This window comes from Bombus huntii, chromosome 16 (assembly GCF_024542735.1).
Source record: "Bombus huntii isolate Logan2020A chromosome 16, iyBomHunt1.1, whole genome shotgun sequence".
Classification (NCBI taxonomy): domain Eukaryota; kingdom Metazoa; phylum Arthropoda; class Insecta; order Hymenoptera; family Apidae; genus Bombus; species Bombus huntii.
The window spans coordinates 5,346,339-5,372,056 of NC_066253.1; the positions used below are offsets into that span (position 1 = coordinate 5,346,339).

A 25,718-nucleotide genomic window follows, 5' to 3' on the forward strand; every position below is an offset into this window, starting at 1 on the left:
AGATTAGATCGGAACAAAAAATTAATTGACGCAAAGATCATAGACGAAGCATCACAAAGCGGTTCTAAGAGGCTCGGCCCCCAGTATGTTAAATATTTGTCGTCACAGGCTTCATTACTCTCGAAAGATTGATCAAGGGGCCGCGGAGAGGCAGCAGGAGTCAATAAGCAGAGGAGCCAAGTGTCGGTGAAGGTGTGCAGGCTTAAACTTTAATTCATATGAGTGAATATCGCTCAATCGAGCCGAGAAGATTTCGTCCATCACGCTTCGCTGCCACCTTCCACCAGTATTCCAGCCATTCTGTATTTCACGCCTATTTCAAACACCTCGGTAATTATATTCAAGATAAAACATACTGCTCTCAAAAAGCGATTGAAAATTGATCAACAAATTCTACCGAAACTTACAAATTTGTAATCTTCTACCAGGCAATATGGCTGCCACATTTGTGCCATTTTAATCGCAATGCTACCTATGCAACACCTACCACATAGCATCGTATCTGATCATTCATTAACTGTAGAAGCATGAGTTCCCTCTAACGAGAGAACTTAAATAATTCCCAAGATTATAATATTCGTTCTTTCTCTCCCCTCTTCAAGCCGCTTCGACACTGTCACGGATATATAATCGAGGATGAAAGAGCAGAGCGAGTCGGTAAGTATCGGACAAGAACAGACAGCCCTTATAGAAGAGAAAGAGAGAGAGAAATAAAGAGTCGTGGAGAGGGGGAAAGCGAGTGCAGTTCTCGCGATCCAGCGTGCGTTGCACTCCGCACGAAAAAACATCGTCCGGGCGGGTCGAGGAAGGAGGAGGTGGATCTTCGTGCATCTCCGGCCCGCGTCGGAGCTTATATTGATCACGAGAGAGTGCACGATATTCGAGAATACATTATACGCGGACTCTAGCCTAGCCGGACTGCCTATAGTCACGCGGAGTATAGGCAACCAGGCCGCTGCACTCTACCCCCTCCCCCCTAAAACCCTTCCCCTGCTCACCACGACGACTTGATCCCCTCTCCTTTTGATTGTCTACCTGTCCTTGTTCAATGCACTCGCTGGTTCTTCTTGTTCTTCTTGCTTCAACTGAACCTCCAGTCTAGTGATGGACACTCGTTTCTCTCTCTGCATCGAGTTTCTGAACAATTTTTGATGGAAAAAATGATTCCGACCCGTAGCTAAATCTCAAAATTTAATACGGTTTGGAGTTTTTCGATGATCTAGGTCGTGTCTCTTGGAAAACTTTGATTTTGGATCTCTAAAATAGTAGATAATATAACATTAATAATAAAAGGTAGGAACAGAAACTCTTGGGCTTAATTGGTCTAAGATGCTTCGAACCTATCACTGCTACATCTCATGCTCCTTCGTCCCCTTCGACTCTCCCTCTCAAACACATCCATCCATATATACAGGGCTAGACTGCTTGTTCTCTTTCCGTTTCATTTTTCATCTTTTTCTTTCTTTCTGCTTCTCTGCCCGCCTCCCCGCCTTTTGCTTCCTCTTTGTCATATACCCCTATATTTCGTGTGTTTTCTGTCGTTCTTTTTCTCTCCGTCATCTACTCCATTCCCTAGCCGCTATTTTTCTCGATTTCTCTTTCTCTCCCTCTCTCTCTCTCTCTCTTTCTCCATCAGTCGCACTCTGCCTGTATCACCCCAATTGGGGCCGATTGCCTGTGCATTTCCTCCTGGAATGTATATGTACGACAAAACTACAAACACGGACTATCGCTCTTTTAGACCCTTCGTTGCTTTAAAATAATTAACAAAGAAATATTCCATAAGTAGATATTTCCTTTACAGGAAATTGTGTTATCAACGTACTGGCTTCATAGAACCTTTAGAACAGAGTTGTGGAGCAAATTCTCCTGAGGTGCGGGTATTAATCCAGAAGGTTCTTCATAGCATCCCCCAGGAGCCTCCCCACCTATCGAGGACACGTCGACGATGCCAATGGAGGGGATCTGGATGGAAAGAAGGGAAAAGGGGCGGCGTGCGGGCAGGGGACTGTTGGCGGGTATGCACGGTAGGGGCAGGAGAGGACCTTGGCCTTTTCGCGGGGCAAAAATAAAACCTGTTGACACCGAAGCCCCGCGGACGTAAAGGAACCTCTCTGTCTCCCTTCTTCGACCAGTTTCCAATATCTCTCTTAAATATTCGCCTGATGATTCTCCTCAAATTGCACGATTTTCGAACTCGTTCATATAGGCTATGGTGCTATTATTTTGTTAGTGGAAGTTCCAAGCTGGTCTAAAAATAAAAGGAGAACAAGGATATGTTAGATTAGACCAAAGTGGAATAAGGCGCATTTGTACTTTTGCGTTTACAAAACGTCATCGTTACTGTCGATGCGTAAAATGAACGCCCCCGCGGCTTTGTGCGCTCCCAGGGCCAGTTTCATCGCATGTTGAGTCTCCGCTTCGCACGGGCATTCCTTTCTACTACTGCATTTCGGCCATTCTTTTTGCTGCTTTAACCTTCTAGAACTCTTTTTCCGATACATCAACATCTATCACAGTATATTTCCTCCAAATTTCGTCATCTAGATTTCAATTATTTTTCATCGCGGACATTTTGCGTAATAGTTTCAAGTTTCTCATAGTTTAGAACTTTATGGTGACTCATGGGATCGAGTATGGCTCGGCTATACCGTCAACTTCTGAGAAAATCCGCATTATTCAAAAGTGATCTTAGTATTATATACAGTAATACCAGTCGAATGCATCTGGTCTCCAGTGTTTCCCCTATAGTACCTACCAGACACGCTGCTCCAACGATTGCTTTCTGCGTGTTCGTGCGTGCACGATGCCGAGCATGCACCTTGCCACGACTAGACGAGCGAGAGACGACGAGAAGCGGCCTCCGGCAACCTCAACCTAGCTACAGACAACCGCTACCGTCTCTGTGTGCACGCTATGCTGCCACGACGCGGAAAAAAGCGATACAGAATGTACCGACTAGGCTACCAGCCGCTACTCCCCATTTTTTTATGAGAAAATTTTGCTTGAAGACCAGTTGTACTTTCCTTCTTTTGCATAATCATTCCTCTTGGATTTATTTAGATCTTTGTTTAGTAGTCATTGTTTAGCAAAAATAGATATAGTTATAAGTTAGCTATAGACTTCTACAAATGAAATAAGAATAATTATAAGTTATCGATACTAATTGTTAAGAATTCAGTATTACCTAACTTCCATCTACTATACAAATTGACCGCAAAGTACCTCCGAAACTAAAATAAGCTTGCACATGAAAACAAAATATAGCTGGTACAGGAAGCGACACATCAGGATGGAAACGCATCGTATAGGAATGCACCTGCCATCGAACACGGGAAACGAGCTTACGCAGAAAAATGCGATTCTTCTGCAAAGTTGAGCGATTCCCGGGAAGAGAAAAGGTCACGCACACCTGCGTAACCACGGTGCAGGTATGTGCACTGCGCACAGCATCGATAGTAGGTATATACATAGCTTTGTGAGCCTCCACCGATGTAGAATAACTCGATGCTCTTCGGCTAGACAGACCAGAGACAGAAAATGGCGTATTTCTTTCTCGTAACAGTGCATTTTCCATCGGGTAACGCTTTATATATCTACAAATTTAAAAATATGATATACCCGAAATATAAAGAGGATGAAAGGTTGCAGAATTAATAATAATGGAAACAAATTTGTTTAATATAGAAGAGTTGCAACGATAAAAGCGGTAGTACAACGTGGCTACCATCGATGGGGAAACGTATAAATAGAGGGCTGGCCTAACAGGCCATATCGGAAAAATTCTCATTTAGCCCCTGGCCAATGAAAGACCAGGTGGGTCCGCATGAAAAACTCCAGAAGGGAAAGGGTCACGCCTGTTAACTTCGGGAGATCTTAGAAGAGTGGCTCAATGGAGGGGGACTCGAGTGCATCTGCATCCGGGAAATAAAACGTATCATGCTAAACAATTAAACAAAACTAGAATATGAAGCGGTCTGGCTAACTGCCATTTCAGCTGATTGGGTGACTTCTCATTCTAAAGTTTCCGCAACTTCCTACAATAAAAAATATATTGATATTTTGATGCAACTGCAACTTGAACGTCGAAGACACAAAAATAACAAAATAACGTTATGGGAAAGTTCAATAAAATATCCCAAAAATAATAATGAAATACCTAGTCGTGATTGTTGATTCGTTGCTGGTTGCAAGCAGTTTTTCATCTGTAAAAGTAGTCGAGATAAAAAGAATATCCAAGACAAAAAGCAAGTAGAAAGGAGTACGGAAGAGAGGAAGAAAAGGGAGAGAGAGAGAACCTTGGCCCACAGGCCTACTGCAGCGCTGCAGCTTGCTTGCAATGTACCTCCACTGCTCTGCCATTCATGTGGGAAACACCCTAGTATCCGTTCGTCGTGGGGCTGGGCCAACAACCGCCGGAAAAATTTCTCTTTCGATGCACTGCAACGGCCCCGCCCCGTATGCTGGAGTATAGGGAAGAAAAGTTTAGAATAGACGATGCAGGCTGAACATTGCAATGTCCGCCAATTTACTCGAGATGGAGATTCTATGAACCATTGAAAATCACCTTATATAGTGTCTCACGAAAGTATTCGAATACTTACCAAAGAATTTATTTTATGATTTTATGAATATATTATGTGCATTATACGGAATTATTTGAAATTTCGTTGGCACTGTAACGAGATACGACTATCAGGATTATTGTAGTAATATTTGAAATCAATTCGAAAATGTATGAAAGAGTTAGAAGATTTTTGTTGCAAACATATATTTAGTGAAAAAGTTAGTATAAAGTATGAATAGTAACCTTAAAAACGAGTTAATAAAAGAGTTAGTCTTAAAGATGATAAAGATTTCATTATACATATATTGTGCCTTACTAATATGTGAATACTGGACTGTTCATCCAATAAACATCTTGTAATATCTGTATACATTTTCAGATCTGTTGCACATTTTATCAGTGCCATCGCAAAAATCGTGTCTCGTTATGAAATGATGCCAATGAAATTTCAAAATATTTTGTGCAATGTGTATGCACATACTTAAAAAGCTTTTGGAAGTGTAAGAATACTTTCGTGAATCACTGTATACCAGTTTCAGGTACGATTCGTTTAAAAAGATAATAAAATTAAACGTATTATTTGAAGAATTAAACAGAGTGGCTTTTTAACATTATTTACAATAAGTCATGAAATACGAGATTATGTAGTTAAAGAAACTTATTACAGTGCATGCAATAAAATTTTAATAGATTGGAAAAAACGGCCGCAAGGTGGATGGCCAGCGCTACTATCGTTAGTGATTATATCAACACATTCATGGCCAAATACAAAATCGAGGTTCTGCAGAGAATTCGAAAAATTTGATTTCGAACATCGTACTGTTATTAATTAAAATAACTACAAAAAATTCTTATTTTTTCAAAATCACTAACTAAACTGCATGGATTTATTTTAATTATGGAAAATCGTACTCACATGTCAGTGGTCGATAATGTTTAAAGTAATTTTTATAACGTTTTTGACTAATTTCCTTTAATCTTTAATATGAATTGCTTATTAATATATTATAACCTCTTTTATTGTTGTTAACAATAGAATTGACCATATGACCCAGACCTTCTATGGTTTACGATCTCATTAGCCTAACCTAGGACTCTTCTTGCTTCTTTAACCTCGCACGATCGAATAGCCCGATAGCATTATGTACGCTTGAACTTGCTCGACGACGCTTCCCGCGTTTCAATCGGCTCGAGGATTGCAAATGACGATAAGAAGATCGATAAAGATGATCGATTTTTAGTTATCTCGTCAATATCTTAATCGATATATGTATCGATCAATCTCGGAACTCAAAAATTCCTGTGCACTGTTAATATCACGCTTCGATATTTTAAACAACTGCGATTCTCGAAGAATACTGCCAAGAACGCAATTAGCATTCAAACAAGAAAATTAACGTTAAAAGTCCGTATTTCGTCCTACGATTGAATCATTATGTACACTAACGTGCATAAGTATTTAAACGCTTTCAAATAATCGCAAATATATACATAAAATATTCTTCAAATAAAGCTCTTTAATCTTATCTCGGATAATCATTTACATTTAGTAAATATTGATAAAAACAATAGTTGATATTAATTAATATAAACAGAAAAGTAAGGAATCCTAAAGTAAAAGCTAAGTTAAATGACCTTAAATGAGAATAAGCGTCGCAGTAAGTCGTAGAATAAGCGAAGTATGTGCTTGCAACCACATCCGACAAGTTTATATAAAAAAAATATTCTAGCTGCAATTTGGTGAAACATTTGACTTTAGGTATAACAAAAAACAAAGAATTAACAGTAGAGAAATAGTCTTCTATCATAATGTTAAAGATATAATACAAATATTAATGTTTTTATTGGATTGTATCAAGCGTCCAAATTTTTATGAATAGTAGTGTACATTCTAACAAATGATTTTGTCCAAAATAAGCAAGTGTCCAGTATCAAATCAAATTAAGTATCGATTTTTGATAATCCGAATCATTAACTGTGATTATACTCCTTAGAGTCGATTCGTCAGATTCGCATACTGAACTTGATCCCGTTCCATTTGATCGGCAATTGCGAACGCGTGCCAGAATCAACCGGCAGCACGAAAAACAGCGGAAATGCGAATTCTGTTCTTTACCTCGGTAGTCCAGTGAGAACAGGAACGTCGCCGCATCCCATGGACCCGTGCGTAGACATCTCTAACCGTAGAAAATCCAACGACATAGGAAACAACGGAGAAAAGAACGTGACGATGTATATATCCTATATCTATCGAACACCGTTCGTTCGTATGTTAGGTCGCCGCTCCCTGAGAGATCACTGCCCTCACGCACACCCGGTGCCTTCTCTCGTTCCTTTGGTTGATCGTCGTCGTGTGTCTCTCTGCCCCAACGACGGGGGCCAGGGGCGTGCCACGAAACTGGCGTGCCCATCGCGAACGATATACACATAAATTGTTCTAATTTTTGTAGCAATTTCATTAACACACTTCGTAATTTCAGATCCATTATTAAGTTACTGCGAGTACTGCCTCAACAAAAAGAAAAACGTAAAGAATCATGGGAAGCTTGAAGGAGAACAGAATCTTGAGGTAGTGATGGAACCGATTCGTCGATCATTGCAAAATATTAGAAACAGGAGTATGTATTTCAAATGTATTTCTGTATAACAACACTTTCACACAAGACTCAAACAAGAACTTTAGATTAGAAGAATGCAGTATGAGGCAGATAATTCTGTTAACCAAGTTCATTTCTAGACGTGTTGGTTGAAATTAATAAATACTATACTACTATAACAACACTTTCACAAATATGTAAGTTCAGATAGTTAACAGTTCCTTTATTTACAGAATACCGTAGCCGTTGTTTGCGAATACGTTATTCCCATCACTACCGGTCGCAAATTTCCCTCCCTCGAGTCTGAATTTCGAGACTATCGAGCTGTCTTGAAGTTCCGATGAATAACTCTCATTTGACGTAGTGACCACTCACGAACTAGCAAAATCTTTTTGCAGAAACTCGCATGGATCAAGGAGCATGCAGTCCAGAAAATATTTTCGCGGTGGATTATCCTTTGACGGAGTGCACTGGCTGTTCACATACTCGAACCGTGTGTCTCGTTCGCGAATTCGCGGCACACAGACGGCTGGCAGCCAATTGCAAAAACCCCTTCTTTTCGCGGCGGAAAGAACAAGGGATCCAGAAACCCTACCCCCCGGGGCACGTGTACGTGTGTGCGGGCTGCACGTTGAACGCACACCACCGTACGCAATGTATACGTGCAGGAAAGGGAAGGCCGACGTACACGAGCCGGCAACGAGACGATGATTTCCATTATTTCGCCGGCACGCGTGGCAAGACTTGTTTAACGAGCGCAACGTCGCCATCTGTATCGCGGATCTCGCATCATGATAATCACGAATTAACCGACAAACAACTCTACTTCTGATGGATAGCGCTTGCGCAATTATCGATTGGAAAATAGCAAATTCGTATAGTTTTTATACTAATAAAAGAGATTAGAATATCAACTTCGGTAATACTTATAATAAATTTTCTATAATTTAATAATAAAGAATTTTAATTCGTTTAAAAATATTATTTATTTGTGATAGAAATCCATTGTAGTTTTAGAATACTGACTTCTACTGAGTAATTTTTAAATTGGCCAATGAGGATAGAAAGGATATTTTGATTTGGGTGATCGATCATATGCATCAATTTTCTCGTAATAACTTTCTTTTACGCTGTAATGGAAACCGGATTAGTCAAAGTTGGAAAGAATTTTTATGTACACTAATAAATTTGTTGTTTCTTTTTTTTTTTTTTTTTGAAGAATTTATTTAATGAAGCAATATTATTCAAAACCGATTCGTAACTTTCAAAAGTCAATAGTCCTCACCAAATACGATGTCACAGTTTTTTAAAAAGTTAAACGTGATTTTAGAACAAAAAAAATGCATAATTTTTAGATCTTCTTTTTCAAAATCGTTAATTTAAGGTCTTTCCTTCCGATTACCTGGACATAGTTAAGTTATTCTTTTCTTTAGAGGAAATCGTAGTACAATACAAGAAAAACTATTTCATATGTTCATTTTTTCCCTTAATGTTATATTTTTTATTGGTATGTAATACGTATATAATAATATATATTTATATATATATATATTATATTCGTCAATATCGAATATATTAATATTTTATTAGTTTTTCTTTCCATAAATTAAATAAATAACTCTTGACTGTGTGATATTATTAAACAAAATATTTTACAAAAGTAAATAGTTATAGATTGCCAGGTGTTCAGTGAAGAGTGAGGATAGATGTATGTTTTTTACTATATCGTCTATTCAAAAGTAACTAGACATCCGAAGCGCTTTTTTTATTCCGTATACGTGATTTTTGGCGAAGTCATGATTTTCTCTTCGTTTTTCTTTAAATACCAAATGTTATGAATTTATATATTATACTTCTATTAAACCCGTCTGGCAAATCTCGTTCTTGAAACACATGATACATTCACTTCATATAAAAAAAGAACTAATATAAAAAAAAACTATATAAAGAAGAACTAGAAGAGAAAAAAGTCAAAGATAAAGAGAAACGATGAAGATTCGAAAGAGAAGACAATGGTTCGAGAATCCTGGTGAGACCTTCTGTTCGTGTCTTTAACTTTCAAAAATGTTTGTTCATACTAAGCATCTTATTGATCTTTACAGAATTATTCACAGCGATTCTTTGAAAAATGCACGAAAGCATCTGGTTTCTGAAGAAGCCGAAATAAAAATGACCGGAACACGGTGGAATATCTCTAACCACGAAGAAAAACAAAAATTTAGTTATAATGGAACATGATTATCGCCAATAGTCACACAATACACACACGATTCGCTTTGTATGTTCGATAAAAACGACCTCGGCGTTTCTCATCGTTCAATGTTTAGTCGCTTTTCAATACCACGCGATAAAGTATATTAATTCCTTTCCTTTTCTCTTTGTCTGTTTTCTTTTTTTATACTATATGCTGGACTGAGGTATTGAGAGGCAAGATGGTCGTCTTTTTTATACTCTAGGCATGGCGTAAGGTTACAAGTGAGAGCTGTGAGGTTGTTGCTCGTAGAACAATACGTAGGCTTCGTTGGAAACGACCGATCGCGCTGGAACGACGGACACACGGCTGTCATTATACTCATGCCACTCCCCCGAGTATGGATGCTTACAATACGCCGTGTAATGGCCGGAGTGCGTTGTGCCCGAGTGATTCGCGACACCGTACAAATTGTACGTACAACCCGGAACTCTGGGCGCGGCAAAGGCACTGAGATCCAAACCTGTCAATGGAAAATCTACCATTACGTTTAACTTGCTGCGGAATCGTTCCATCGGTGAAAAACGTTTTAAATCTTTAAATTTTCATTAAGGAAGCTATGATGAAATAAGAAATAAGTTTCGACATTTGAAAAAAAGAATTACTCTTCAACAAGTACATAATAGGTTTTCACAGCACATAATAACTAACCATGACCTGTTTAACGTTTAATCTTCATTAAAATTGGGAAAGGATACGAATAACAAGAATCTTCGGGAACTTTTGTATGCTGAAGCTTTTCGTGCACTTTCTCCTCATCTGACACTTGGAACAAGTCGGTTTTTCGTCACCGTCGAGCACCTCTTCTCGCGTGAAGTGTTCCAAACATTGACTCAACTTCACTGTACCACTTCTGGCCGGTATTGGCAAGCTTAGATCCCAGAAAGGATCCAATGTAACCGACACGTGGTCGCAAGAAGTGCAGTGCAACGACGAACGTAATTGGCCCACGAACACGTCCACTATCATACTATCTTCGCTGCGCAGGTAGCGCTTCCAGCTCTCTACTGCCTTCTGACTGTCACTATTCATAAAAAATCACCAACATTTATATAATTAGTACCCTTAGACATCATCATTCTTAATAATTTTTTCTTTCTTACATTCCGTATTCACAAATAAGATTTAAGGTTTTCTTACGTGTACATTTCAGGAATATCCGTGTGTATCGGTTGCGGCTTCACCGTTACCCTGTTCACGTCTTCGTGCAGTCCTTCCAGCAAGTATCTGAGAAATTCTTGAGCATCTTGTTGGCTGTACCCCATGAAACGTGGTGCGAATCTTTGTATCTGGGATTTAAGCGCCGTCGTGTTAACCACGAGATCACCGCCCACTTCCCACAGCTCGTGAATCACCTGACTGAAGGCCTTGATAAGAGCCCCTTTCATACTGCTTGTGGAGGTGTTTATGTCCGCCAGGTACTGTTCGTTCAGCAAATATTCCAGTAACGGTCTCGTGTTGCTCAAACATTGGATTACACTGTTCATAAAACACTGCAAGACAGAAACACTAGTAAAAAAACCGGTTCTTTGAAAATGGTCTTTAATGTCATTTTTTGTGTACAAGCAGGGTCCAGCACTATATAGATTCTGAAGGAAATATATTAAGAACTACTTCGTGCATAGCAGTAAAGAAACCTCAACTGGAGAAGCAGAAATATCCCGTTTCAACGCGTAACATGGTCATAATATTGCACCCTTGAATTTTACCCAGCGTTATTAATTCTTTCTTTGATTATACAGCACATTTAACTTTAGAAGGCGCAAATTAATCCATTTTCATATTACTAGCAAATACACGTGTTGTTGTGGATAAACAATTATATGCAAAGTTCAAACACAGACTAATGTCGCAGCATAAAAGTTGATGTAATCATAAGTACATATTCTTGATATATAATTAGTGTATACTTACTGTGTTTCCAATATTTCGCAACCCGTTTAGTCCACATCGCTCGTCGCGATGCGCTTGTAGCCGATTACGTGCTGTTTTGTTTGTCGGGCTTCCTTCCTGCAATAGAGATAAGAGTTACATTTTTAAATCTAACTGAGTTACTATTTTCTAGGCATCTACTTCTCTACGGGGAACAAAAACCGTCAAATTCTGTCGCGTTCTCTGTTCTAAGCACGACTAGTTATACTTTTTTGGTGGTGGCGGTGTCTAGCTTGCGGCATAAAGAGCATTTCACACGAATATATGTATACGCACGCACACACACATACCACGAAGTCGATATGACCTTGGGGATGGATACGTGCTATACAGAGAGAGACCGGTTAGTTATGGACCGATTATGTAGAACACGGCATTTGGATTAGTAATGTGCATCACCGGTATTGAAAGAAAAGAAATACCACACGGTACGTACATTTTTCGGTGTGTTCAACCTCAGCGTATGGATTGTTCCGAACAGAAAGTACGCCCAACATAATATATTCAGAAAAGGGAAGACAGCGTAAATATTTAAAGCGTCGAACAGTCGTGAAAAAGAATCGGTACTCAACGACGAAGTCGACGTCATTGCGTGCTCGAACGGGACTAAGTATATTCTCCGTATCTCTTGTACCTATATTCTTCACGAACACTCACCTTCGTGCGACTGGCTGGAGGCTGCAGAGTAGCGCGCGCGGTCACTACGGAACTGTTGAACTGTACTGAATAAACACCAAAAGAGACGCGTTTCTGAGGCGTCAGAGGAGCCGCAACGCCCAACAGGAACGCGTACACGAACAGCAGAGTAATCACTACCCACACGCACCACAACCCCCAGCCTATCAGTTGGGTATAAGCCAGTTTACACGGTGTAACTTTCGAGAATCTCCAGTCCCTCTGCATTAACCACCAACCCGCCCTCTATTTCTCTCGAGCTTCCGAGTACGTTGTCAGATGAACGTAACGAATAAATAGACGTCATATCGTTGAAAGTATCTTTCAAGGATTCACGAGAATATGAAGAAACTGAAAAATGACACAAAGTTCAAACGATCACATCTATAGGAGCTGAAGGAAAGTTTCTGCGGCCAACCACGAATCTTTTCGTGAATATTCAGAGATATCCCACCCGGATAGTCTCTCCCCACTCCGTAGTCAAAATGATGTGTGAAACTGGCACGCTACTCGTTGTCATCGATGACAGAAATTGGCCGTGTCGCGAAGAAGATCTGCATCGGTCTTCAAGATCTTTCCTGCAGAAACGACAGGCAGCTCTTAGCAGTGAATGCACCAGGATACGTTGTGTACTTCATACGCATAGTTATACTTCGACATAAAGAACACCCGTTGCTACTGGGTACCGTTATGTTATGAGAGATCCGTTGACCGCCGGTTTCCTCTCTCTTTCTCGCACTCTTTCCCCTGCCCGAAGAGCTCTGGTCTATTAATAAAAGCCAGCTCTCGCGACTAAGCGTCGAACAGAATGGCGTGTGCTCGAAGAAAAACATAGACTAGTTTCGTAACAAGTGACTAGACGAGCAATGGAAAAGCATAACCTAACGTTTCGATTCATAGTCCATCTTTTTCCATCTACCACCACTATTCTATGTAAATCTATATACCATCAGGAATTCGTTACGAGTCACTGAACTTTCCATAAGTCGAAAAAAATGGCGGTTTACAAGATACGATGATCTATCATAGTTACGCACATGTCGCTACATGTATAAAAGAAGGCGGATGCATTTTTGGCCGCGTTTAAAGCTGCTGTAAGACTATACGCCATTGAATGACAGATACGCGTTTCCTAATAATAGAACATTAGAATGAAACGAAATTCTATAGCATATGCTACATATACGTCAAATGAAAACGAGGTTCCTAAAACAGCAACTAACGAAAAGCAGAAGAAACTATAAAAAAGAAATGACGGAAGCCAATATATCTTGAGATGTTCACAATGTAGCACTGGGCAGGTCATACTTCGTTCTCTTAGGACACACTTTTACCGATGTTTCTAGTAAGTAAAAGTTTCATAAGACAAAACTACGATGTCTTCCCATTGAACGATTAACGGAAATGACTAAAGGACACTCACAAACTGGTCGGCGACCCCGCGGTAGAGATTTTGGTGAGCCGTGGACGGTGCAGTGGGCGACGAGGAGGAGGTCAGATTACTGGCAGTGTTCGCGGTTGTCCCCGAGAGGTGACCATCCGGTCTCCTAGACGTGGAAGGCACAGATGGGTCGTCTCCATAGGTACCGGACGGTCTTCCCGCCACGCCGTTTTGCAAGATGGGCGGCGTGCTGCCGCCTACGAACCCGGTCTGATCGATACCGTACGAAGTAGACGTTTTCCGTTGCTGCTCGCTGTCCTCGAGGCTCTCCGGATCTCCAGTGCGACCACCACGGAGGAAGGAGATCACGTCGATGGAGGTGACAACGTCCTTGATGCCGTGTATTACCTCACCACCGCCTCTAGCAGTCTCGTCCTCGATATCGATGTCCTCCTCTTCTTCCTTTACCCCTTGGATATTCTTCCGAGCGTTGTTGTTAATCAGCAGCCCGCCGTTACTCGGATTAGTGGCTAGGTTAGTGAACAAGTTGAGCTTAACACCGATCAAACCAGCAACGCCAGCACCGCCACCGAGCACAGGCGACAAGAGGTTACGCTTAGCTGGTGAAACCTCGTCAATCCGATAGGCAGCACCGCGTTGCTGCTGTTGTTGCCGATGATGCCGGTTGTTCAGCTTGTTGTCTTCGTCGTCCTCGTCGTCATCGTCCTTGTCGTGGTCGTCGTCAGGGTCGTGGTCGTGGTCGGGGTCGTGACTGTGTTCGTGCTCGCGGTCGTTGTTGTTTATTATCCCATATTGACCGGAATCACAGGCGTCCCCACCGCCGCTGCTGATATTCCCATTACTGCTGTTGTTGTTATGTTGATCGTCGTCGGTGTTATTGTCCTTGTCGTCGTTATCGTCGTCATCGTCGTCGTCCTCGTCTAGGTCGCGGATCGTGCCGCGCTCGTCAATCGTTACCTCGCCTGGCGACGCGGCACTATCTGCGCGTGCATGCCCGCTGCTGAGCACCGTGCTGCTGGACAGTGGCCTTCTCTTTGACCTGGACCAAAGTGCACCACCAACGGCGCAGGAAGACGACGAGGAGGACGAGGAGAGCGACGACTCAGGACGATGATCTCTGCCGGTACTACGTTCGATGGCTATATCACGATCGTCGCCACCGAACAATTCCGTCAACGAGGAACCGGCCGAATGATGCTTCCACTGATGATGATGATGATGATGATGATGATGATGATGGGCTCCACTAGTGCTGCTGGTGCTGCTCGTTTGACGGATATTCGGTATGTAACCGGACGGCGAGTACCTGATCAGATCTGCCGCTATTTCCAGCCTCGACTCCGGAATTCCTCTATCCCTGGACGAACTTCCGACAGAGATGTTCGACGAGGACGACGACGTAGACAAGCCGAATCTGCTGCCGCTGGTGCCGTTTGTCGTCACATTCGCGGCCGTGCCACCGCTGCTGCCAGTGCTGTTGTACGTCGACGACGAAACTGACCTGCAAACGTTCAGCCAATGTGAATATTGCGAACATCCTTTTTCATTCGTCTGGGCCCGCGTCCAAGGGCTACCCTCTCTTTCTCCAGATTACGCAATCATCAGCCAGCATACGCGAAACACGTTCGTAAACACACGCACGCGCAACCCACATATATAACTAAATGAATAAGCACTCCGCTTCTGTCTACGTTAGTAGTAATTAATAATGAAATAAATCGCAGGCTGCTGGATTTATCAAATTGTAAGTACAGACTTTTTCCGATCGTCGACCCATTAACGATCTATTCCTTCTTGATCAGAACGTTTCCTTGAACACTTTGTCCAAATACATTTTTAGAATACACTCCGTTCTACAAAATCGAGCAACTCTCTGAACTCCTATATTGTCAAACAAGAGATTAAAACTGTTTCAAAAGAAGGAGAACGAAGCGGGGAATGGTTCAGTAGTATCGGAATAATTCTCCTTGATGAATAGAGAAAAGGAAGTTGGGAAGTACACGAGACGATCAGGCAGATGCCGCTGACCTACATGTTGATCAGATCCTCTTCGAGGTTTGGAGGTTACTAAATCAGACGCGTGACACCGTTCGTGGATTTGGACACAGCACCGGGAATACGCACTAGATATTTAAAATATACACGCATTCTTGTGCGCGTTCGAGCACACATGCGCTAAATATCTCATTGTAGTTAAGGACGAGACGTCGGGGAGAAAGTAACTGTCTTCTCTTCCCGTCTCTCCACACACCATACCAGAGGACAATTCGATGCGAGGTCAAGGCCTTTCGCTAGATTTCCACCACGTCAATCGCGATCGATCGACCAGCACGAATGGATTGTACGTATGTATATTTATATCCACATGGCTGTTTATCGTGACAGTTATTCCCTACGGAGGTTAAACTTTGCTCTAGCTTCTCAACAGCTCACAGTGACGTACGGTGATGTGAAGTAAATCGACAGTTATTTGTTTGCATATTTGCAAAAATTTGCAAAGATATTAAACCACCTATCAAACAAAAACGTTGTATATTTAAGCAGATGAAAATAATTCCATAAAAAATATTAACGAATTTAAAATTACTAATATTTCGTGTTCCTTCCCTAGGTGGCAACAGATCATTTGAAGATAATGTCGAGTGATATCTTTTATCGTTGCTAGTTGTCGTTACACAACTAACAGAAATGTGTGAAACAACTAACAAGAATGTGTGAATATGAATATTGAAAATGTTATGCATACGGGATAACCAGACATAACTTCTATATCACTCCACTACTATCAAGCAGTTTAATTATATCAATTAGTCAGCAGGCAAAACTCTGGTTATAGAGGGTTACATTCACTTCCACGAATTCTATAACCACTCCAAAATCAAAACTCAAGGCTATCGAGCAACCGCCTCCTCCATCATCTGCATATCATCCCACTGATACGCTTCCCAAAAATGGTGACCACAATGTGACTGGCAGATCTTATGACTTTAATCACATGTTTAACGCCAAGTAAGCAAGAGGAGCTAGTTTTGTTGTCCAAAGACCAGACAAAATATCTACTATCTTCCATCAATGGCAAGTGGATAGACAGGATTTCTGTGTATAACTAGTTCTCTGACAGCCAGTGCAAGTCTATGCGGCCCATTTACTATCGATCTCGAGCTTTGTCGTCGCCTCGACCATGCCATAGAAACGGGGACTCATAGGTCGCGCCTTCCTAATTGAATCATTGTGACGCGAACAAAAGTAATTGGCGCATTGTAAAGGGTGTCGTTGGGATACCTGTTGCCGGCTGATGTATTTATAACGTGCGTCCCGTAGCCATTTTATCCACGTCGTCGCGTTCCCCGCGATAGAGAAACGCAATTGGCACGAGTGTGATTCATCGGCCGACAAAAAGGAAGGAAAGATCGATGACAAGGGACTTCCGCCATGTGGTCTCTGACAACCATAGCTTCGAGCAACAACCGCGCCGCTATAGTTAACAGCCTAACTGGTAACTATCGTTTAGCATTTCAGGAAATCCATTCCGAGAGTGGACGTTAGTTGTGCATCAAGCAATTACAGTTATTTAATCGAATGCTGACAAATGTGGGGGAAACCAGGAAGACACTGCACAGAATCGGTGGAAACTTATCGGGGCCTTTATCTCATAGTCAGTGACCCCGGCTGTCTCATATCCCTGTTCACGGAGATTGCTCACCTTGTGGGTGAGCTGCGAGACCGGCTGTACTCCGACACGTAACTCCTGCGGATGCTCGTGTTCGCCGACGAGTAGAAACTGTAGGGCCGATCGAGTACCAACTATTTAATTAATCTCCTTTTTCGCATTGTCAAGAAGCTCGGGATCGGCAGCACGCTAACCACGAGTTTAGTTCTAATATTAAACGTTATTTATAATATCGAAGTACGTGTAATACTTGATATAATCAGCTGCTTGGCCAAGGCCAACCCCGGTAAAGGAAAGCCTGAACGGTCCAAAGAAACAAAGTAATTGACAAGAAGTCAAGAGAAGCATGCATTCGACCAGTCGGTGGAGTATCGACGGAAGTAAAACGCCTCCCCTTAATCGATCTTCCTCTTTGTAAACTTCTTTCAATCAATTTCTATCTTTTCAGTGCCAATATTCCGAATACATCAACGGACCAACCCCTTGCGAACGTAAGATGTAATTAACGAAAACAGTAGATAATATCCTTGACCATGATTCTTATTATGTACTGCCTTGCTAACTGACCAGATTCAGCCACATGGCCAATCAGCAGGGTATTGCTATACTTCTAGACTTTAAACAATATAAAAAGTCTGGAGTTCTATTTGAAACGAGGGCAGCAAAGGGTTAGACTTGCTTGTTCCTAAGTTTCGATCTTTACAAACTGCACGTGATTGCCGATCCCTGGAATCCATTAATGGAATCTCGAATTAAGGGAACATGGAAGATGGAGAACGTGACGAGAGAGGAAAAAAGACTCACCTGCCTGATGGGCAGTAGGATCGCCTGTACTCGGTTGTATAGTTTGAACGAAAGCCCGAGCTGCCCGATGTCGACGAAGACGAGTAGAAGTTCGTCGGTCGATCTAGGATCGACGACGGAGCAGTAGATCGGTAGGTGCTCAGCTTCGAGGTGGAGTTGCCGATAGAGGAACTGGTGTTGCCGCTGTTACCGCTGGAACATCGTCTGCTAGGAGAATGCGGCGCCATTGGACTGGTGCTGTACGACACTGCTACGGCGCCCGCCTGGCCCCCACGGTGATACGACATTGCACCCGGGTCACCAGTCTCACAATCTCTCTCTCTTTCTCTCTTTTCTCTCTTTTCGACTTTCTTCTATAGAAACCTTTTCCTGAATTCCAACACAATTTAGGAGAGATTGGTCAGTGTATCGACTGGGATACTTTCTAAACAATTTTTTAATTACTAGAATGCTAATTGAATTCCGAGTATTCCGAGGGTGTGCTTAATTTTTCCAGGAAGAATTTAACCCTGTTAACTATTCCATTCTAATTCTATTGTTTCTTTCTTATCGATTAATCTATACTTATTCAAGTTTCAAGAGAATGTACGAAGCTGTTGATAAGTACGAATCCTGTGTAACCGGCTTAAACGCAATCGTAAATCTAAGTAGCGTGCAAAAGTCTGCACGCTACAATAACCAGTGGACATTTTGTTTCTTATGAATTAACATAAAGATAGTTTTCACGGTATCTTAATTCTGTTCTTCCTCGAACCATTCTTAACAAATTTGTGAGCCATGAAAATCACAAATGAACATGTATATAATATATATATGTATATAATCATCATAAAGAGAATATCTGAACTATATAGGAGTATTTCCTAAAGATACGGTTAGTTGTTGTCATAAAATTCGAATATAGTAGATAGCCCAAGGCTTTTGAATTCTATAGTATCATAAATCAAAGAACTTACATATAATACATCGATTTTTGTCAGAACTGGTTCAATTTTGCAAATGGATTTTGACATTGTACGCGAAGAAACTGACGTGGCTGATCCATAGAACGTCAGCCACTAAAGAGCATTAGGTAAGAAGACTTTTGGAAGTGTTGAACGACGATAAAATAGAGGGCAGATATAACGAATTCCGGTCTACACCGTGTTCCATACAATCCGTAACAGTCTGACCCAGAAAAATCTAATTATTACACAAACTGTCTTACTTGTTCCATTTTGAAATCTGCAAGACCTACATCTTTATACCTGAACTCGAAGGTATGCTTAAAGTACTCTAGTAATCCAAATGACACACATTATGTATAAAATTAGACGAAAAATTAATCGATAAGCATTCTCTTTCCGAAGAACGAGAGAAACAAGAACGATTTTCAGCTTCAGCGTCGACCTTGCAACTCGAGCAAGCTATCTCACCTTGTCCCCCTTTTTTCCATAGAAGAATCTACCCGGTGTTCGTGAAAAAATAACGGATCTTCATTGGACGCTGGAAGCGGAAACCGCATTGCGTTATGTGATTAATCGGATATTGATTAGTTCTATCTTCGTGTGGAATAAATTACAATAGGGAGAAGGAACTTTACCGTCGATACTCCAACTGTCAAATTCCACGAAGAAGAGCGGGAATACAAAATGAAGAAATGCCAGAGGTTACTGGGTCGTGCTAAAAAAAGCAAACTAACCTTGAGCCGGCAAAAAAAGTAACTACCCGTGCACTGCTTGATACTCAACACGCGTGTTATTGTTTTGACCCTGCTATACGTTGATCAGTTTGATTCGATGAAAGATCGATGACCGAGAAATCTAACTAGTAGCCAACATATAACGCATAAAGGATATACAGTACCAGATTTTGTATCCTTTCATTTTCGTTTGCATAGTTTTTGGGTCACTTTACAATGTATTTTGACAGTAGATTCTAGCTGTTTAATTCTTTTCTGAAATTAAAACTTTTTAAGACTGACGATTGAAACGCAAATGTTGAACAAAAGATTCGAGTAGAATATGAAAACATTTGATAAAATATAATATTGTAAAATAAATATCTAATCAGTGAAGATAATCGGCATGTAGGTAGAAAGATACTGCTAATTCAAAATTTGATTGAGATATCATGACTGGTAAGTACATACTTTTTCAAAGTCTCAAATGGAAGAGCAAGAAATATTTATTACCTAATAGACAAGGTTCAATTAATTCGGTAACACCGTAACTTTTATCTCGTCCATAACGTAACAATGCAAAAAAGAATTAAAAGTAGGAAACTGCTTTACCGTCGCAAGTTAAGTAAATTCCATCTTCGATCTATTATTAACAGTTTTTCGAATTTTGTTTCTAGAGTGAATGATGGCGTAAAAGTCGCGCGTAACATCCAAGAAGAAAATCCACGTCTCTGCCAAATACCTAACGTCAAGAAAGCAACCACATTTTTCCCTTGATTCTGGCAACCATCCCAGTTTTCACCGGAATACATCAGACGCGCAAAACCAATATGAGAAACGTCTTGAATTTCCTCGCAGATCGTGTAACATGTAAAATTATTTACTTTTCTTTAAATATTTCGATCGAATCGTTTGGTAAAGTATATCGAATTTCATTTTAAAGTTTTTTTCCACGCGCAAGATGATCGAGCTTAATAATTTGTCAGTATTTTTCTTTCGACTTCCAGAAGGTCAGATGCTGGAGGAAAGAGAAAAAATATATCGCGTGCGTGAAACAGCATCTCGCTGAAAAATTACGGCAAAGATATTACGGGTCATCTCTTATATTTCGCAAAGTCAATAACGCAGTTACGTAATCAGATAAAGAGCACAATTGGAAATTATGTAACTAATCTTATGATGCGAACCTGCTAGTAAATGCCTGAAGCGTGCGATTTCATTAATTACGTTCAATGTACTCAAGTATCCTCCGCAATTTTTTTTTTTTTTTTATTTGAAAAAACATATTTCTGTAAATAATCGGAGAATTGATCAAAATTGTGTAATTTTTTAAGCTAATAATCATTCATCAACGTCTCTGATAGTCTTTACATAATCATGTTTAAAATGGATATAGCAAAAACGGAAGTGACAATATTTTAAACTTAATTCGAAACGCAGATGACAGAGCAGAAAACGGTCCGCATTATTCGATCAATGGATCACGCCTATTACATCATGAGAATCAGTACACGTGGATCCCTGGCAGAGCAGATTATACGTTTACGCAACGAAAACGAGGTGGAACACATATCCTAGCATTATTTTTTTTTTTTTTTTTTTTTTTTTTTTTTTAGCATTTCAAATCACCGTCTACAACGGTAATGTCGCGTATCGGTAGGTAACATACAACAACGCCATTATGATAATACCTTTTGTCTCTTTCTTCCTATTTAAGCTGCGAAATGTGGAAAAAGAATGCACAAGAAGCAAGGCCCCAACTATTATTTTTTTCAGTGATCAATGTAGAAACTTATTAAAGAAAGAAGATATGTTATTCACAGTCAATGGATCATCTTGAAGCAAATATGATGGCGAAAAGTAATAGAGAGGGAAAGATGTACATAGTTGAACATGAACATAACCATGTTTTATTTGTAATACCCATATGAAAAATACGTATGTAAGTAGAAGCGTGAAAGGTAGGGCGCGTAACGAGTACACTCGCACGTGACGATGCTTCCAGTTTGCGTACAACTGCACTTGTAACGCGATTAATAGGACCGATCGAATTCACTTATGATCTTTAGTTATTCGCACACCGGTTTCGCCGTATCCGTGCGTGTGTAACGGTTTGGGTTACATAAGATAACGCGACACATACACCTACAGCCAGTCACAAAAGTCCGCATACACCTCTTAAATTTAAGAGCAATATCTTTTAGCATTAAATCTTATATTAAACGTATGACACATATTTAAAAAATAAGATAAAGAATAGAAGATACAATGCCTCACAAGAATGCATACACTTATACTTACATGAAATTATAGAGAAAAGTAGACTTTGTAATGTATTAATACTCCGTAAAGTCTTCCTGGTATTGATAAAGTTAAATATTTCGCAATTTCTGATATAATTCTATGTTAAAATTTTTGTGAGCTAAATATTTACATTCTTTTAATTCCTTCTGGAAATACGTTAATGTATTATGGAAACACACGAAACTCGTAAAGCGTATGTAAACTTCTATGACTGATTTGAATTTCTTTCGCAGAAGAGAGGAGAAACTTCAACTCAAATGTGATCGAATAAAATGTGATTTTACCGAAAACAATAGTAAAAAAAAAGAATGAAGGAAGAAGAAAGAAAAGATAAGGAACGTAGAAACATTGTTTATTATTTGGATACAAAACTATAATATGAAGAATCTCTATTTTGCGTTTTCAAGAGAGTAAAAAAGGAGAAAGAAATAAAGCACAATGAGTGATTATAGTAACAAATAGATTAACGCGATACGATATGTCACAAGAATTGAAAACGTTGCTAAAATATTACAATCGTGTACGACACGCATCCTATTCTCTCACCTAACTCTGAATTCTCTTTCGTCAATCGTATGAATTTAAATCTATTAAAATCAAGATTTCAATCTTGGACAGTTTTTCAAATCTAAAATAATTCGAAGTTTTCTTATCATGATTCAATCAAAACGATTTGCCAGCTCTTTCAACATTATATATGTACTATATATTTCCCATTTCTCCGTATCTTTCTTGAAGATATCGTTTCTCTTATAGCAATGCCATGAATATGAGATTCAATAGATTATAGAGATTCACAATTCAACGTAAAATTACTGAAAAATTTGCACATTCATGATTTTGATACGAGGACGGTACAATTTTCAAGTTCATTGACTCAATTAACCCTGCTGAGTTCTTTCGATCATTTTTTATCCAGTGGTATTTTTTGATGTTATTTCAAATTCAGGTAAGATATGAGAAGACTGTTATTGGTATGCATGACTGCTCATCTCAACTTTAAGATAAATATTTTCTTAAAATACTATAAATCTCTTTTACTGCTAAAATTAAAACAAAATTGGGGTATCAAAATTTGAGGATCGCAGCAAGGTTAAACTTCCTTTTAGAACGCCAAAAGTTTATCTACCAATGCTACGACACCCCGTATAGGGATTAGTCACTAATTCTTGGTGTCCTGAAGTAAAGTTTTCAGCCTGATGCGATGGTGTGGAAGGGAAACATTTCTGGATACTTGAAATATTTTTATCGAGCTGTTTCGATTTGTAACCTAACTCCGCGTTCACGAGGCCAGAGAGTAAGAAAACGCGAGAAAGAGACGGTAAACTGGGTGCAGGAGGGAAGAAATAGAGAGTGAGAGTAAGTGAGTAAGAGAGAGAGAGAGAGAGAGAGAGAGAGAGAAAGGGGGACGGTTGGAAGAGAGACAAGGATAGAGTGATAGGACAAGATGGAAAAGAAAGAGAAAGAAAGACGCGTTGATTTGGACACAGAGCCTTTGGCATTTCTCACGTTCCAAAGTTAAAACCCACAGACCCGTATATATATATAATCGTATATTTCACACATACGAGCCATTCATTATAAAATGGAAAATACTCACGGGCTGTATGCCTCTTACACAAGTAGATAGGGGTTTTCACTTGATTAATTCGTCCAAAGTAAATGTGTACACGATTTCACTAGAAAACGTCAGTGTTACGTAGACGAATACGTTCGCGTTCCCTCGATCATGTCGTCGTTTATCGAGCAGCAAGGAATTTTAGCTTACACTCTTACGGAGATTTTACGAAAAGAAAAAGGGGAGGAGAGGTGATGCGTCGCGATGCTGAAAAGCACGGGCCATCCCTCGGAATTGTCGGTGACGTCACACACCGTGACGAATACTCGGAACTTCCGATTCGATGTGTCTGAGCTGAGGAAATAGTCGCTCGATGCTACGAGACACGAGACACACGATCGATTTACAACACGGTTTTATATGTAGATCACGTCACGATGCTCGTTTTTACTGGAAAAATCTTTGACACGATTTGGTACGAGTGTGGTTTCGCCGCCGACCGAGTTTGCTACTCGAGTTATTTACCTTTTTTTTCCACGCTTCCCTCTCGTGGCTTATTAAACACTTAAGACACCACGAGATTATCACCACTGACTTCGCTAACACAACGTGTGTGCAAACAATATGGCGATTACAAGATTGCCGAATTCCGCGTTGACAGTCATCGCTTCCGCGACTACCGCATTCTGCGCTAGCGCACAAGAAAATGCCGTCTCGTTTGCCTAGGGTGAAACTTCGAAGCCAATGCTGCCACTCACGGTTATAAGAGGATTTTGATTACCAATCACGTTTATCGCGCCACATTATTCCAATTTTAAATGCGACTAACGGTCGATTCAAACCTGTTTTTAACTATCAATTTATGTAGTTCATATGAAAAAAGAAATTAATAATCGTAACTTGGGCAGACCTGAAGAAATGAACTGTACTGTTCTCGAAATGTTGACACAAAGTGAAAAAAATAATTAGAAGGTGTCAATTTATATTGTTCTTTCACTTTTATACCGTGAATTTCATTAATCCTACAAATAGCATCCAACTATCATAATTATATTTTTGAAATTTTAAATGATTCTGAAAATAAATGCAGAAATTATAAGATATTTAGTACAAGTACATGTACATGTACATATATTTTGCAGAGATTATAAAAATATTTAAATAAGCAATCATTCATAACATTAGTAAGTCTTGGTATTCAGTGGGACCATTTTTAATATAATACATTATACGCTTAAGGTGACTATACATACTGTATATTAATTTTATACTAAATATAAGTTTACATTAAATATCCTGAAACTTTTATATATTTTTTCAAATTGCCAATATAAATAGGGCAATCTCATTATAATACTAACAAAATTTTAAAATGTTTTATATACAACACACAATGTGAATATAAAAGTTTTCTGTGACAAATGTAAATAATTTAGCAAGCCACTGTATATATCAATGTCAACAGTATGTTTTTGCATATGTAGAAATAAAATAGAAGTAAACTTTCGAAATATTCTTAGATATTGTGTAATTATGTTTTTGCTGACATCCTGTAATGAAATATGTGTCAAAATATTTTATCTTTGTTACACTGCTTCTCTTCATATTCTATAAATATTTGCTGAACACAAACCAGACCTTTCTAAGTACCATACTATTCTTCAAACTAGATATACATTTTGAACGAGATCCTCATCCTTTTACATAGTAATGTTTAAACAAGTGCTTTCTCCAGGACTTTCCTACAAATTCATTTATGAAATAAGCACTCTATGAAATTAAAAATATCAACTCTTTTCAAGTTATTATTATCGCACAACTTGTCTTATACAGGGTATTTCTTTTCGAATGCAAACCTTACCATGCAAATAGGCATAATATTTTATTCTGAGGAACTTAATGAGACATATCGCTCTCTGATTTTTCTGCTTCGCAGGCCGCAGGCAACAGATCCTAAACCAGCTGGGGGAACTATCTAAACCGGGGCAACAGGCAATGAAGCAACCCACGTGCGACTACATCACAAATCACGAATATAATCCATATTTCTATGTCCATAGTCTATGGCTACATTTCACCAGTGTCAGAAGCGCCACGAAGACCCAACGGTCGAAGAAGTAGACGCTGACCGCGCGGTTTTTGATTTAGCTTCTCAGTTTTGGCTATTAGCTATTAAAAATTTGTAGTTCATCCAAAAATTCAAATCGTGTCTTTCTTCAAACTGATCGACATACACTTCATACAGAGCCTCACAAATGAATCAGATAGAAATCTCAAGTCGAAACAATATGAATTTAC

The 25,718-nt window shown here is 39.8% G+C and overlaps 1 protein-coding gene and 3 long non-coding RNA genes across 10 annotated transcripts; 3 read left to right on the top strand and 1 right to left on the bottom strand.

Moving 5' to 3' along the window:
- The first annotated feature begins 4 nt into the window (after window positions 1–4).
- Window positions 5–8,972, top strand: LOC126874677 (uncharacterized). 2 transcript variants are annotated; one of them, XR_007692937.1, is made up of 4 exons: window positions 5–330; window positions 603–657; window positions 1,805–1,874; window positions 7,048–8,972. It is a non-coding gene; the product is annotated as an uncharacterized LOC126874677 (long non-coding RNA). The 2 variants fall into 2 exon arrangements; XR_007692936.1 differs by having other exon boundaries at window positions 1,805–8,972.
- On the bottom strand, window positions 8,638–24,135 carry LOC126874644 (ubiquitin carboxyl-terminal hydrolase 36-like). 6 transcript variants are annotated; one of them, XM_050636931.1, is made up of 9 exons: window positions 23,946–24,134; window positions 17,899–18,267; window positions 17,128–17,205; window positions 14,731–14,925; window positions 13,446–14,247; window positions 11,330–11,425; window positions 10,556–10,908; window positions 10,114–10,439; window positions 8,638–9,950 (listed from the first exon to the last, which is right to left on the bottom strand). In XM_050636931.1, exons 2-9 carry the CDS (start codon window positions 18,183–18,185, stop codon window positions 9,634–9,636), a joined length of 2,454 nt encoding a protein of 817 aa, XP_050492888.1. In that variant the 5' UTR covers window positions 18,186–18,267; window positions 23,946–24,134; the 3' UTR covers window positions 8,638–9,633. The 6 variants fall into 6 exon arrangements, with proteins under 6 accessions (XP_050492888.1, XP_050492887.1, XP_050492889.1 ...); XM_050636930.1 differs by having other exon boundaries at window positions 13,446–14,250; XM_050636932.1 differs by having other exon boundaries at window positions 14,034–14,925; window positions 23,946–24,135.
- Window positions 14,932–15,463, top strand: LOC126874680 (uncharacterized). The gene is made up of 2 exons (XR_007692939.1): window positions 14,932–15,168; window positions 15,265–15,463. It is a non-coding gene; the product is annotated as an uncharacterized LOC126874680 (long non-coding RNA).
- On the top strand, window positions 18,274–22,499 carry LOC126874676 (uncharacterized). Its single transcript, XR_007692935.1, has 2 exons — window positions 18,274–21,500; window positions 22,096–22,499. It is a non-coding gene; the product is annotated as an uncharacterized LOC126874676 (long non-coding RNA).
- Window positions 24,136–25,718: the final 1,583 nt, after the last annotated feature.

Coding starts and splice junctions, on each gene's coding strand:
- LOC126874644 (XM_050636927.1), bottom strand. CDS start 18,185: ATGTCGTATCACCGTGGGGGCCAGGCGGGCGCCGTAGCAGTGTCGTAC. Junction 17,206..17,898: donor TCCTACTGCCCATCAGGCAG/GTGAGTCTTTTT, acceptor TCGGCCCTACAG/TTTCTACTCGTCGGCGAACA. Junction 9,951..10,113: donor CCCGAAGATTCTTGTTATTC/GTATCCTTTCCC, acceptor GAAAATTTAAAG/ATTTAAAACGTTTTTCACCG.